The sequence below is a fragment of the Sciurus vulgaris genome (genome assembly GCF_902686455.1).
Source record: "Sciurus vulgaris genome assembly, chromosome: 15".
Lineage (NCBI taxonomy): Eukaryota > Metazoa > Chordata > Mammalia > Rodentia > Sciuridae > Sciurus > Sciurus vulgaris.
The window spans coordinates 80,654,078-80,669,468 of NC_136476.1; the positions used below are offsets into that span (position 1 = coordinate 80,654,078).

The 15,391-nt window shown below is 37.2% G+C and overlaps 2 protein-coding genes across 2 annotated transcripts in view; both read right to left on the minus strand.

Moving 5' to 3' along the window:
- The window catches only part of NR6A1 (nuclear receptor subfamily 6 group A member 1), a 203,910-nt gene that overhangs the window by 80,379 nt on the left and 108,140 nt on the right, over positions 1-15,391 (minus strand).
- LOC306645086 (calmodulin-1-like) lies at positions 6,540-7,257 on the minus strand. Its single transcript, XM_079112378.1, has one exon. It carries the CDS (start codon positions 7,134-7,136, stop codon positions 6,795-6,797), a length of 342 nt encoding a protein of 113 aa, XP_078968504.1. The 5' UTR covers positions 7,137-7,257; the 3' UTR covers positions 6,540-6,794.

The window sequence follows — 15,391 nt, forward strand, 5'->3', positions numbered from 1 at the left end:
GGTGTTCCTGCCCAACCTGAAGCAGGGAATGAATACTGGGATGGAAATATTATCCTGGCATTCCTAGAACACAGTGACTACTTTCACAGGTCCATCAGGCTGTTTCCCAAAAGCTGAAATGAAGAAAATAGGTCTCTCAAAACAATTAGAATCTGCAAAACACATGAAACTCTTTGAGATATCAAATATTATTCCATCAAAATTTATGATTTGAGCCTCACCATTGGTTTAGTCTCTGCAGTTTGCTCAGTGCTGTGGGTTTTGCTCCAAATCCGTCACATTGCATTAGTACCCTTCCTCCTCACTGCCTACAGAAATAACAGCCTTGAACATGGCAGCACAATCCATTTGTCCTGCTCTAATTACTTTTTGACATTACTTTTTCAGTTGCTGACTTGCCTCCCCCACCACCTTTTTTTTTTTTTCCTTTCAACCACAAGGTATCATTCAAATCATCTGAAAAAAAAAAAAAAAAAAAAAAACCCTTTAGATTCTGCCAATATATATTTGGTTAACTTTCTATCACAAAATGGTTTCAAGAAGGAGTATAAAACTAGTTACTAGTTACAAGGCACTCAAACTATTTACAGAATTCCCCTGATGCTACAGAGAGGATGGACCAGGGGGAAATGCGTAGGACTGAAGTTATAGGACCTGGCCCTGTTGTAACTGCTACTCACTACCTATGAGACCTTGGGCAAGCCTCTGAATCTAGATGTTAGTATTCTCTCTGGACAAATGGGGTTCTCTGGAAAACTTTGCCTAATACATCTAAGATCTAATAGCTCTATGCGGATACTCTAAAGAGAGCTGCTGTTATGATCAGTTGAGATAACGCTTGTGAAAATACACTAGAAAGAGTTACCTATTATTGTAATCATTAAAAGGCATAAAAATGATGGTCTGTGTTCTAGAATCTCTAGGCTTTGTGTTATTAAATTAGGCTTTGTGTTAATTAAATTTGGTGTTAAACGGTTAATTCTGTGTGTCAGTTTGGCTGGGTAACAAATTTCCCTGATATTTGGTCAAACATTATTCTGGGTGTGTCTTTGAAGGCATTTTGAATAAGATTAACATTTTTATCAGTGGACTTTGAATAAAACAAATTGCCTTCCAAAATGTGGGTGGGTCTCATCTCATCAGTTGTCTGTCCCAAAAAGGACAGGCAAACAAAAATCAGGCTCCCTTATGCAAGAGAGAACTCTCTAGCAGACTGCCTTTGGACTCAAACTGGAACATCAGTTCTCCTGAGTAGCTGGCCTGTAAGCTTTCAGATTATAACTGCAGCCCTGGGTCTCCAACTGCTAATACTCATGACAGATTTTGGATTTATCAGCTCCATAATCATATGAGTCAATTCCTTATAAAAAACCTCCATCCACCCATAAAATCATCCTTCCACCCATCATATTGGTTCTGTTTCTCTGGAAAACTTTGCCTAATACATCTAAGATCTAATTTTGTTTAGAATTCACAATGATCATCCTACACTATATAATAAGGGGCAGAAACATCAGGGGTAAATTAAATCCAGAAGTTTACCTTCAGAGCTCTTTTTTGTTCCACATGACAGACCCTGATTTACAAAGTATATATTCTCTAAAGTCACTTTAGGCCACCTGCCTAGAGTTTTAAAAACTCTTTTCCTAATAATAAAGTGGAGCAAAAGGACAAAGGATTATTCTGAAGTTATCCTTATAGAAGGTGATTAATACATATTTTCTGGATTAAGTGCATGAATATGTGTGTGTGTATGTGTGTGTGTGTGTATGTAGTGTGTGCGCACACACACACGTGCATGATTAGAAAAATGCTTCTGGAGGAAAATACAAGATTTACTGAGCAATTCCCAAATATTAAATAAGCACTGTATTGGATGTTTCTTGTGCATATATTGTTTACCACTTAATATCTGTAAAACAAAGACTATGGTTTTTTTTTTATTTCTGAAAATGAAGAAACTGAGCTGAGAGATTAGATGTTTTAGCCTGGGGTTACCCAACTAGAATATGGTAGAGTTGGGATCTGACTCCAGTGATCTGTCTCTGACTACAGGATAACCATATATTGAATAAGTTCTACTTTTATTTTTAAAAGAAAAGGGGATAATGAACTATGTTGTACCTATTTTCCTTCCTCCACTCACTCTTACATGCAGCATGGCAAAAAACTCAAAAGGCAGAAAACAAGGACTAGGTCACAGCATTTTGGAAATACACAGATTGAGGGGTTTTCAGCAGAATGTCAGAGTAAGCAGTTCCATTCCGGCAAAAGTTTACATTAAAGAACTAGTTAGCAAAGAAGGGTGAGCTGTGAGCTGATCATTTTTTTTTTTTTTTTTTTTTTTAAGGACAGCAATAGGAAGTACAGGGGTGCCAATGAATTAAACAGATAGAGAAAAGATGGTAGGTACAGGAGTTAGAAGGGTCAGCCACAATTTGTTTTACAACACTGGGGGGTTAAACTCAGGGCCTTGGGCGTGCTAGACAAGTCTCTGACCACTGAGGTACAGTCCCAGCCTTTCAGCCATTGTTTTTAATGTTAACAAGACAGCACATCCTCTGTGCTGACCATCTTAGCTGCAAGTGACAAGTCAGACCAAAACCAGGCCAAAGAGACCTCTGTCTCCTACAAATGTGTGCCTTTTCTCATTTCAGATGGCCTTTCAGGATCCATTCTTAGTTCACATTCTTCCTGCCACAAATGCACACAGTTACAAAGGGAAACTTATTCTAAGTTTTTTACTAGGTTTTGTTCACTTGTTTGTTTGTTTTATGTGTGGAACGGGGATTTAACCCACTGAGTTACACCCCTAGCCCCCTCCCCTTTTTAAATTTTTGAGACAGGGTCTCACTAAATTGCCCAGGCTGGCCTTGAACTTGTGATCCTCCTACCTCTGGCTCCCAAGTCACTGGGATTATAGGTGTGTGCTACCACATCTGGTATGCATTTTCTACTGTTGAACAAAGCCTATAATCAAGGGCAGAGACCTGCAGAATTATCAGTAATGAAACAAGAATTGTTTGCTATTAGGCCAATTAAATTCAGTTTTAGCTACATTAAAATAGGCCAAGTAGAAATCAGTTGTATAATGAGACGGTATTTCCTAACAAAGCGTGACAGCAGTTTATTTAAATAAAATTACTGTTAGAATTACATCACTGGTAAAATGTCGAAATTCAAATAGTTTCAAAACCAATTTCTTCATCTTGATCATTTAAAAGTAATCCAGTTAAGACCAAGACTTCAGAAAAACTCTGGGCGGGATCAATAACCCCATTTTACTAGTGAAGAAAATGAAGTTCAAAGAGTGGCAAATGTCCACATGGGTAGAACTAGGACCTGACTCTTTTTAAGTTTTGAGTGTGTTTTTCCTTTCCCAAAGCTATCAAGGTCTTACTTGTTAGGCCCCTCACTCTCTTGAGGTGTCCTGCTTTTTTTTAACTTCTAATAATTCCTGGGAGAATAGGAGTTTTCCTGCAGTTTTAACACATCATTTTTTGTATAATGTGGTTGTATAAGTAGTTTTAGTAGTTTTTGTATAAGTAGTTGTAGCTTCTTAGTCATTCCAACTTGAAGAACAACAAAATCATACCTGCCAAGTTCTAAATCACTGGAATGGGTTTTCCAAAATAGTCACCGACACAGGTAGAAACTAACCTTCACTGGCAATTTTTTCCTTCAACTTTTAGGGCAATTTTATCTTGTTGATTTTTAAAAATTAAATTGTAAAATCCTTTGTGAACAAAAGGCAAGAATCTTTTCCAAATGAACAGTCTGTGATGCTAAGGTAGTAATTCATGGTTTACAAAAATTTTCATTCATGCAATCAAGACAGAAAGCAATAGAATCTGTAAAATGAATTCTAGATTAAAATGAATACTTTTGAACACAGCCATATGTGAATTCTATTTTATTATAACATTAAATTTTAAAAATTTTTTGACAGTACTAAGGATTGAACCCAGGGTCTCATACATGCTAAGCAAGTACTTTTAAAACTGAGCTACATCTCTAACACGTCCCCTGCTTTTTTTTCCTATTTTGAAACAGGGTCCCACTAAGTTGCCTAGGAGTTGTGACACTCCTGCCTCAGCCTCCTGAGTAGCTAGGAACATGCAATCTTGCTGGCTCAAGAATTCTATTTTACAGTATAATGCCTAGAATTTAAGTCCTCAAAATTAGAACTACTACATCTTTTTTTTTTTTTTTTTTTTTTTTTTTTTTGTGTGCTGGAGATCAAACCCAGGGCCTTGTGCTTACAAGGCAAGCACTCTACCAACTGAGCTATCTCCCCAGCCCCAAACTACTACATCTTAAAAACTTACCCATTCTAGTTTCTCTAATCAGCTTCTTAAAACCAGAAGGGAAAAGGGATGAATTCTAAGATCAAACAGCCTAAGTTCATATTCTTGCTCTACTATTTCATATTTTTGATGCTTGGGCAATTAGCTAAATTGCCAAGAGTCTTAGTTTTCTCTTATAAAATGGAGACATCATCCTTTAGCTTTCTCTTGTTGAGGAATAAAGGAAATGAACCAGTATCAGCAAGTTCAGTTTCAGATACAAATGGTACTTGAGAAATAGCAAGTGATCAATAAATTTTTGTTATGAATCAGTTTTAAAGCTCTATATAGAATATGTCTATTGTACCTTCCTGACAGAGAGGGAAATGAAGATTAGTGATATGAAATAAACAAGGAAAAATGTATTTACACTTCTAGTATTTCTGCAGTTTAGCATTTGTATTTCCTGAATTAGAATAAGGTTATAATAGGAAGTTTACTTTGAAATATTAGGATATAAGGATCTATGTCAGTGATTAAGTGCAAATGACTCTTCTTTTTAAATCTATGTATTAGTTTCCCAAGTTGCTACAAAGAAAAAACATTTTATGCAGTTTCATTTCTGCAATATAGCTTCAAAAGAAATGAAACTACTCTATAATCCCACAGATTATGTCTAAAAAACAGAATCTTGGGCCAGTTGTTGGATGTATACATTGTATAGAGAATGGAGCCAAGAATCCTCCAAAAATCCTTTCAACTCTTCTGGCATCTGCTCCCATAAAGATGAAAAATTCAAATCTATTCAATTCTAGAAGCTACTGCTTACTTTTTGAGCTAAGACAGGAGTTTGTGGGGCTGGGGTTGTGGCTCAGTGGTATAGCACTTGCCTAACACATGTGAGGCACTGGGTTCAATCCTCAGCACGCATAAAAATAAAGATACTGTGTCCATCTACAACTAAAATAAGTAATTTTTTTAAAAAAGTTTGGAATCCTGAAGATTTGTGAGATCTCTTCTGGAATTTTCCTAAATTTGCAACATGCTTTCTTTAATCAGTTCATAACAGAAGGGTCATGTATGATTTGTAATTACTGCTTAAATGTAATTCAATTTTTTTCCCTCTTTCTCTTTGTTAGTGTGGCTAAGGGTTTATCAATTTTGTTTATTTTTTCAAAGAACCAACTATTTATTTTGTTAATTTTTCCGATTGTTTCTTTTGTTTCAATTTCGTTGATTTCAGCTCTGATTTTAACTATTTCCTGTCTTCTACTACTTTTGGTGTTGGTCTGCGCTTCTTTTTTGAGGGCTTTGAGCTGTAATGTTAAGTCGTTTGTTGATTTCTACTTCTTTTGTTGAATGCGCCCCATGAAATAAATCTTCCTCTAAGTACTGCTTTCATAGTGTCCCAGAGATTTTGATATGATGTGTCTTTGTTCTTATTTACTTCTAAGAATTTTTTAATTTCCCTCCTGATGTCTTCTGTTATCTATTCATCGTATAATAGTGTATTATTTAATCTCCAGCTATTGGAGAAGTTTGTTTTTTATTCTGTCCTTTATTTCTAATTTCAGTCCATTATGATCTGATAGAGTACAAGGTAGTATATCTTCTTGTATTTGCTAACAGTAGCTTTGTGGCATAAAACATGGTCTATTTTAGAGAAGGATCCATGTGCTGCTGAGAAGAAAGTGTATTCGTTCTTTATTGGATGGTGTATTCTATATAAGTCGGTTAAGTCCAAGTTGTTGATTGTGCTATTGAGATCTATGGTTTCTTTATTCAATTTTTGTTTAGACGATCTATCCAGCGGTGAGAGAGGTGTGTTAAAATCACCTAGTATTATTGTGTTGTGGTCTATTTGATTTCTGGAATTGACAAAGATTTTTTTTTTAATTGTTTAATTTTTTTATTGGAAAACAAATATACAACTTGGAATGGATTTGAGGCAAATTGTGCCATAAGCAGATTTTCTTTAAGTGGCTAAACAAAGTTTAAAAAGCAAGTAACAATAAATGTTTCTGGTACAAGACCAGCAGTACAAAAAAATAGTGTACGAGTACCTGGATAATACACCCGTTTTGCAATAGTGCAACTTTTAAGTACATATTGTTGACTGTCCATAGTCCACGCAGAGTTACAACTCCACACTTCAACAACAACATGCTGACAAGTCCTAAAGAAAACTACTTTTTTAAAAAAAGGCATAACCCAGATGTTCCCTCATTTGACCAACTCCATCTAAAGTTTGGATGTGCAGAAGGGCTTAGATATATCCAGAGTAAGCCACATGCAACATGTTACTTGATCAATTTTCTAAAATAAGGTTTCAGGACAATGACAGTAAGATAAGGGAAGAAAACATGGAGGAATGAAGTCCTAATTACTATACATGCATTTTTTTTTGACAGTAGGGGGAAACCTTTTACAGATAAGTTACAAACAAAGAAAAGGCAAATAAACAATTTTGTACAGTACAAGAAATTTAACACATTCTGTACAATGTCTTCACTTTGCTGTCATCATTTGTACAAACTCTTCATAGTTTACTTGACCATCACCATCAATATCTGCTTCCCTGATCATTTCATCAACCTCTTCATCTGTTAACTTCTCTCCAAGGTTTGTCATCACATGGCGAAGCTCTGCTGCACTAATATAGCCATTGCCATCCTTATCAAACACACGGAATGCTTCTCTAATTTCTTCTTCACTGTCTGTGTCTTTCATTTTTCTTGCCATCATTGTCAGAAATTCAGGGAAGTCAATTGTGCCATTACCATCAGCATCTACTTCATTAATCATGTCCTGTAACTCTGCTTCTGTGGGATTCTGCCCAAGAGACCTCATTACAGTTCCCAATTCCTTTGTTGTTATAGTTCCATCACCATCCTTGTCAAATAGTGAAAAAGCTTCTTTGAATTCTGCAATCTGCTCTTCAGTCAGTTGGTCAGCCTAATACCTTCAATTTCAGAACACCGTAACAAATAACATTTGCAAAATATCCAGATTTCTTCTTATTCTTGTGACCTTCATTTTTTCATCTTTCACTGTTTATTAGTATACACATCCATGAAACAACTGCCTGGCATTGAGGAGTGCTGCCGAGAAAGACTATCTAGAATCCCATGCTGCTAGCGCTACCGGTTTCCCAAAGATTTGTTTGATGTACATGGATGAGCCAATGTTCGGGGCATAGATATTTATGATTGTTATGTCTTGCTGATTTATGCTTCCCTTAAGCAGTATGTAATGTCCTTCTTTATCCCTTCTGACTAGTTTTGGCTTGAAGTCCACATTATCTGAAATGAGGATGGATACTCCAGCTTTTTTGCTGTGTCCGTGTGCATGGTATGTTTTTTCCCATCCTTTCACCTTTAGTCTATGGGTATCTCTTTCTATGAGATGAGTCTCTTGCAGGCAGCATATTGTTGGATTTTTCTTTTTAATCCAATCTGCCAGTCTATGTCTTTTGATTGATGAGTTCAGGCCATTAACATTCAGGGTTATTATTGTGATATGATTTGTATTCCTAGTCATTGGACTCATTTTTGTTTTTTGACATGATTTGGTTTCTCCTTTATTTGGCTATTCCTTTAGGCTAGTTCCTCCCATTGCTGATTTACATCGTTGTTTTTCATCTCTTCCTCATGGAATATTTTGCTGAGAATGTTCTGTAATGCTGGCTTTCTTTTTGTAAATTCCTTTAGCTTTTGTTTATCATGGAAGGATCTTATCTCATTGTCAAATCTGAAAGTAAGTTTTGCTGGGTATAAAATTCTTGGTTGGCATCCATTTTCTTTCAGGGCTTGGTAAATGTTGTTCCAGGCCCTTCTAGCTTTTAGGGTCTGGATTGAAAAATCTGCTGATATTCTTATTCGTTTCCCCCTGAATGTAATCTGATTCTTTTCTCTCGCGGCCTTTAAAATTCTGTCTTTATTTTGTATGTTAGGTATTTTCATAATAATGTGCCTTGGTGTAGGTCTGTTGTAATTTTGTATATTTGGAGTCCTATAAGCCTCTTGTACTTGGATTTCCATTTCATTCTTCAGATTTGGGAAATTTTCTGCTATTATTTCATTGAATAGATTGTTCATTCCTTTGGTTTGTTTCTCTAAGCCTTCCTCAATCCCAATAATTCTTAAATTTGGCCTCTTCATAATATCCCATAATTCTTGTAGATTCTGTTCATGATTTCTTACCATCTTTTCTGTTTGGTCAACCTTGTTTTCAAGATTAAATATTTTGTCTTCAATATCTGAGGTTCTGTCTTCCAGGTGATCTATCCTATTGGTCATGCTTTCCATGGAGTTTTTAACTTGGTTTATTGTTTCCTTCATTTCAAGGATTTGTTTGTTTTTTTTTTCAGTATCTCTAACTCTTTATTGAAATGCTCTTTTGTTTCCCGTATTTGCTCTTTTAAATGTTGATTGGTGCGTTCATTTAATGCCTGCATTTGTTCTTTCACCTCCTCGTTTGCTTCCCTGATTATTTTAATTATGTATATTCTGAACTCCCTTTCGGACATTTCTTCTGCTGTGCTGTCATTGGGTTTTACTGATATAGTATCTAGGTTTGTTTCGGATATTTTCTTCCCTTGTTTTCTCATATTGGTCAGATGTCAGTGGGACTCTGTGATATTGTAGATTTCCTCTATTGGCTTATAGTGTCCCTGTAGATTTCCAGTGTATCACCTACCAGGCCTTCAGTAGCCTGAAGTCTTGGATTAACTTCATAATGTAGTGCTTCCGAAGAACGCTGCCCCTAGCCCGCTACTGGTTCCAGGGAGAGAGACCTGAAGAGGTCTCTTGCTGCCCAGCCCTGGTCCCAAAGGCTGCTTGCAGGTCGGAGGTCTCCACTGGCTTGGGGACTTGTAGCTGGCTCTGTGTAGACAGGCTCTCACTGGACGGTCTGCCCGAGAAGCTAGCCTAGAAAGGTGCTTCCTGCCGGAGGGGGCTGGGCTGCTTGGGGAAGTCCCTGGCGCCCTGTGCTGGTCTCTGAAGCAACCTGCGGGTGGGCCGGAGCTGGCTGCGCTGCTTCTGTGCAGAAAGGCTCTCACTGGGAGGCTGGAGAATCTGGTCCCCGTGGTTCTATTTTAGTCCAAGTCTCTCAATGCGTCCCCTTCTTGAATCCTGGGTTCTGGAGCGACTGAAGATGCAGTCACCCTCTAGTCCGCCATCTTGGATCGCCCCGTGGAAAAAGCCTGCAGCTGGAGGGGGGCAAGGCTGCCTGGAGAGGTCTCTGGCTGCCCAGCCCTGGTCCCAGAAGCTGCTTGCGGGTCCTAATTCAATTTTTTTTATTTGCTTTTGTGAACTCTTCCTTCCAGAGTTATTTAACCTTTAAAAATGGGCAGAGGGGAGCAATGTGATGGGGACTGTGTTAAAGCCCAGATTCTACCATTAACATGACGGATAACCCTTGGGCAAATTACATCCCCTTTATGGGGCTCAGTTTTCCCATCTGCATTAAGAAAACTGTGGTAGACATCCATGTAAGAATATCTTTCAGCAACTATGTTCTAGGATTATCCAAGCCCCCAAAACCTCTAGATAGGCAGTACCTACTATTATACAATTGGAGTTTAACCACCATTTCCTCAGGGCACATACAGATCCTGCCCAAGTCACTTCCAAACCCTGATGCTCAACAGCCAAGTGGAGATAACATAAAAAGGTTCAGTCTCATATGTGGTACCCTGGATACATACTGGCTGAAACTGGAGAAGAGCCTCACTTACTCCAATACCTCTGCAAAGTTGATAGAGTCGGAGAAAAACAATCATACTGAGTTTGCAGGGAGATATTGGGAATCAAAATATTGATCAGCCATTTTTAGTACCTGTCTCTCCTTCCCCACGAAACAGTGGCATCATTGGGCAAAAAGTGACACAGCAGAAAATGTAAGGGAGAGAAAACATAGTGTTAGAGCTTTCTACTCTACACTATAACTAATAATCTAATAAGGGACACAGGTTTGGTCAACTAACAATGTCATTCCAAGAACATTAGATTTGATATGGGGCAGGTCTCCCACAGGATTATAGGCTAATTCTTTCTTACATGTCAGAACTACTGTACTTTGCTGAGGCAATCTACTCTATAAGGGTTAGGGTTTAATAATTAATTCAATTAAATACTTATGGGGTCCCTACCATCTCCATGTTGAAGATTCAGTGGCAAACAAGACTGGCATGGTCTCTGTCCTAATAGACTTCCAATCCAGTAGAAGGAATAAAAATTATGCAATTATATAAAAATATTTAATTATAATTATGGAAACTGACAAATGCAGGAGGCACATGTAATAAAAAATAATCTGGCACAAAAGGGGTGGGAAAACACTTAAGAAAAGGATTATGAGGAGAGTGGGAACAGGTTAAACTATGTACAGAAAAGAAGAAAACACATGATTTCTTCCTAAAATATGGCCTAGCTTTTTCTGCTCCCATGTGCTCAGAGAACTTTGTACTTCTCAGCACTACTAAGCTGCTTTCACTGCAGTGTGACAAGCAGTTTACAAATGTGTTTCCCCTACTAGATTGCAAACTCTTCAAGAATAGGGACTTTGTCTAATCTATTTCTATGCCTCTAGGGCCTAGCATTGAACTAGATACTGAGCAGTCCTGAGAAAATAGTAGTTACCTTCATCATGACTACTGTTCTTTAGAGTGGTCATTAAAACAAATTATGTAAGTCTATTTCTGTTGATTGAGATTTCCTACTTGGTAGAGAAAACATGAAATGAGTTCCCAACATGTGCCACTGCTCTCAGTTCCTTTGTTGTAATGAATTTTTCTTCTTTGCATGGCTGCAACAGAGCTGTCTTTCACACTATGCTATGGTTACTTCAAATGTAAGATAATAAGCCAAGAACAGCAATGCCTTAAAAGGCAGTGATATGAAGATCACAAGGTAGGGAAGGGGGAGGATAAAGAGAATTAGGACACAGCTGTAGTATTCTGTAGGCTAGGACATAGACTCAATGTGTCACAGAAAATTAAATCAGAAGCTGAATGTAATTCCCAGTCTCTTGAATAAACATAAGCAGGAGCCCTGATACTATCACTGGCTACACTGGACTCATACTATGCCTTCAATGACATTCGGTTCTAAGTCCCACAATCATCCTAAATTGGGGAGGTAAGATCACTGCTCTAGCAGGCCAAATTCTACAAAGCTCCAATTGCCCCAGACAGAAAAAAGAGGATGCCAACTGCTAAATCCACTTCGATAGCTAGGGGAGGATTAAAGAAAGTGTACACATGGTAATGTCCAAATCTGAGCGATGAGATTAACCTCCATGTGGATTGCCTATACTTCAGAAAGGGTTTTTATTTTTTTTAATTAAATGCTTTCATTATTTATTTTCATTATAGCTATATATTGAGAAATTTTACTTTCAGAATGCACTGTCAAAGGAACTGGCAATGTGGTATTTTTTTTTATTCTGAATGTTTTTGCAATATGGGTATAGCCTTTGACTTAACATCTTTGTTTCCTACCTTGAGTTTCTGGAATGAATTCAGGTCATCAGGGAATGATAATCTAGATTGTATTTGTATAGTCAGAGTGAGGTCTCACTGCAAACACCACATAACATTTTTATCACATAATAAAGAAAAGAAAAAACAGATACGGATGTTTAATAGGGAAAAGCTGGGCTACAGAAAATACCAGAGCACTTATAATAGCAAAGCTTAAGCCAATTTCATTTCTTAAAAGGTATATGCAGGGAAAAAAAATTAACATTAATCTTCTTTGGATGGTAAAGCTACATGTGATTTAAATTTTTTTTTCTTTTAAACCTTTACTTTTCCACCACGAAATATGTCATCTTGTAATTTAAAAAGCCAGTGCATTGGGCTAGGGGTTTAATTCACTAGTAGAGTGTTTGCCTAGCATACAGGAAGTTTTGGGTTCAACGCACAACACTGCAGGGAGAGAATTTAAAAAGCTGAAGACCCCACCTACCTACTTTCCTTCCTTCATTTACTGTACTACTGGGGATTCAGCCCCAGAATACTTTACCACTGAGTTTTACCACGAGCCCTTTTTTATTTTATTTCAAAACAAGGAACTGCTAAATTTCTGAGGGTCTTACTAAGTTATCAAGGCTAGCCAAACTTGTTTCATGAACATCACCCCACATATTCTCTATCTTCTTCCCCATTTCAAGTTATTTTAAAATAAATTCTTTACATTATATCAATTCATTAGTAGATATGTCTCTGAAAGAGATAAGAAGTCTTAAAAATATCAACAACTCTATACTACAAAGCAACAGTAACAAAAACAACATGGTATTGGCACCAAAATAGACATGCAGACCAATAGTACAAAATAGAAGACACAGAGACAAACCCACATAAATATGGTTATTTCATACTAGACGAAGGTGCCAAAAATATACTTTGGAGAAAAGACAGTCTATTTAACAAATGGTGAAGTGGAAATCCATGTGTAACAAAATGAAATTAAACCCCTCTCTCACCCTGCACAAAAATCAACTCAAAGTGGATCAAAGACTTAGGTATTAGAAGAGAGACCTTCCACCTAACAGAAGAAAAAGTAGGCCGAAATCTTCATCGTGTTGGCTTAGGACCTGACTTCCTTAACAATACTCCTAAAGCACAAGAAGTAAAATTAAGAATCAATAAATAGGATGGATTCAAACTAAAAAGCTTCTTCTCAGCAAAGGAAACGATAATTTGAAGAGAGCCTACAGAATGGGAAAAAAATCTTTACCACATGCATCTCAGAGCACTAATTTCCAAGATATAGATAGAACTCAAAAAAACAAATAACCCAATCAATAAATGGGCTACAGAACTGAATAGACATTTCACAGAAAAAATACAGCTGATCAACAAACACATGAAAAAATGTTCATCATCTCTTGCAATTAGAGAAATGCAAATAAAAACTGCTCTGCAGGGGCACCTGGCTCTCCTTACAGTGCTTGACAGAGTTCCACTGAAGGATGATTGCAAAGACTCATCCTAAAAGGATTGCATGCCAGATGTATGCCTCCCTAGCTTGGATGTTATTCTGTGGAGTTTTCCTAATAATATATTACTCACTTCAGTCTGGGGATCTTGCTAGAGGTGATGGGAATAATTCTACAAATTTCCAGAAAAACATCATGGAGACAAAACACATGCTGAAACCCTGTGATGATTAACCTCACAACAGCAGAATGTTTTTATTATGTTAAAAACCAAACACTGCATTTACTGGCACAGCCAGAACCTGTTGGGGCACAGAAACTTATAGATAACAATGTTTCCCCAAGTTCTAAGCATAAAGCACCTCACACAGTAGCTACTAGATATGGACCAGCTTATTTTATCAATGGCAAGCCCTGGTGATTAAGTAAGGATAATCTATAAGGTTACCGTTTTCTCATAACCTTTCGGTAAATACAATTTCTGCCTATGCTTTGGAAACTTCTTTGATTTTATTAGTCATAAGCCTGTCATCAAAGCCTGAAGAAAAATGTATATAAACCCAGCCTTCCCCAGAATAAAGTGGGAATGATTGCACCAGAACTAGAGTCTGTGTCTTTCATTCTCCATCCATCACCGACGCTGTCTCCCCGCGCCCCCTTACCAGTGTGGAACCCATGGACCCCTGCTGGGGCTGGACCCCGGCACTGCTCTAAGATTTTCATCTCACTCTAGTCAGAATGGCAATCATCAAAAACACAAGCAATAATAAGTGTTGGTGAGAATGTGGGGAAAAAGGTACACTCATACATTGTTGATGGAACTGCAGATTGGTGCAACCACTTTGGAAAGCAGTATGGAGATTCCTAGGAAAACTTGGAATGGAACCACCATTTGATCCAGCTATCCCACTCCTCAGATTATACCCAAAGGACTTAAAATCAGCATAGAACAGTGACGCAGCCACATCAATGTTTATAGTGGCTCAATTCACAATAGCAAAACTATGGAGCCTATCTAGATGCTCTTCAATAGAGTAATGGATAAATAAAATGTAGTAAATACAAACAATGGAATATTACTCAGCCTTGAAGAACAATGAAATTATGGCATTTGCAGCTAAATGGATGGAAGTAGAGAATATCATGCTAAGTGAAATAAGCAAATCCCCAAAAACCAAAGGCCAAATGTTTTCTCTGATAAGCAGTTGCTGATCCGTAGTGGGGGTGGGTGGGTAGGGAAGAATGAAGGAACTTTGGATTGTACAGAGGGGAGTGGGGAGGGGCCAGTGGGGATGGGAAGGACAGTAGATTGAGACAGATATTATTAACCTATATACATGTATGAAAAAAAATTTTTAAATATCACTGTCTGAAAAAATAATGAAAAAGTAAATGAGTTAAAAAAATACCTTGAGAAAAATGAAAAAAATAAATAAATCAGTTTAAAAGAAAAAAAAAAAAAAACAAATAAAGCTACTAATCATCTGTAAGCACAGGTTTTCTGTGTGGACATGTTTTTAATTCACTCAGGTTACGTACCAAGAGTATATATGTTGGATTATATGGTAAGAATATATTGGGCTCGGGTTGTGGCTCAGTGGTAGAGTGCTTGCTTAGCAAGAGTGAAGCACTGGGTTTGATTTTCAGCACCACATATAAATAAATAAATTAAATAAAAGGTCCATCAACTACTAAAAAAAAAATTTTTTTTAAAGAATATGATTAAACCTTTTAAGCAACTGCCAAACTCTTCCAAAGTGCACTCCCAGCATCAATGAAAGAAAGTTCCTATTGTTCCCATCCTCACCACATTTGGTATCAGTTGAGTTTTGGTCATTCTAATAGGTATGTAGTGGTATCTCACTACATACTATTTAATTTATTGTGTAATTCCCTGATAACATGATGTGGAATATCTTTGCATATGCTTATCTGTCTCCTGTATTATCTTCTTTGGTGAGGTTTGTTAAGGTCTTTGACTCCTTTTTAAAATCGCATTCTGTGTTGATGGTTGAGTTTAAAAGTTTCACATATATTTTCAATAATGGTCCTTTGTCAGATGTTATTTGCAAACATTTTCTCCCAGTCTTTGGTCTGTTTTTCATTCTCTTGATGGTGTCTTTGGAAGAGAAGAAAATTTTAATTTTAAAGAACTCCAC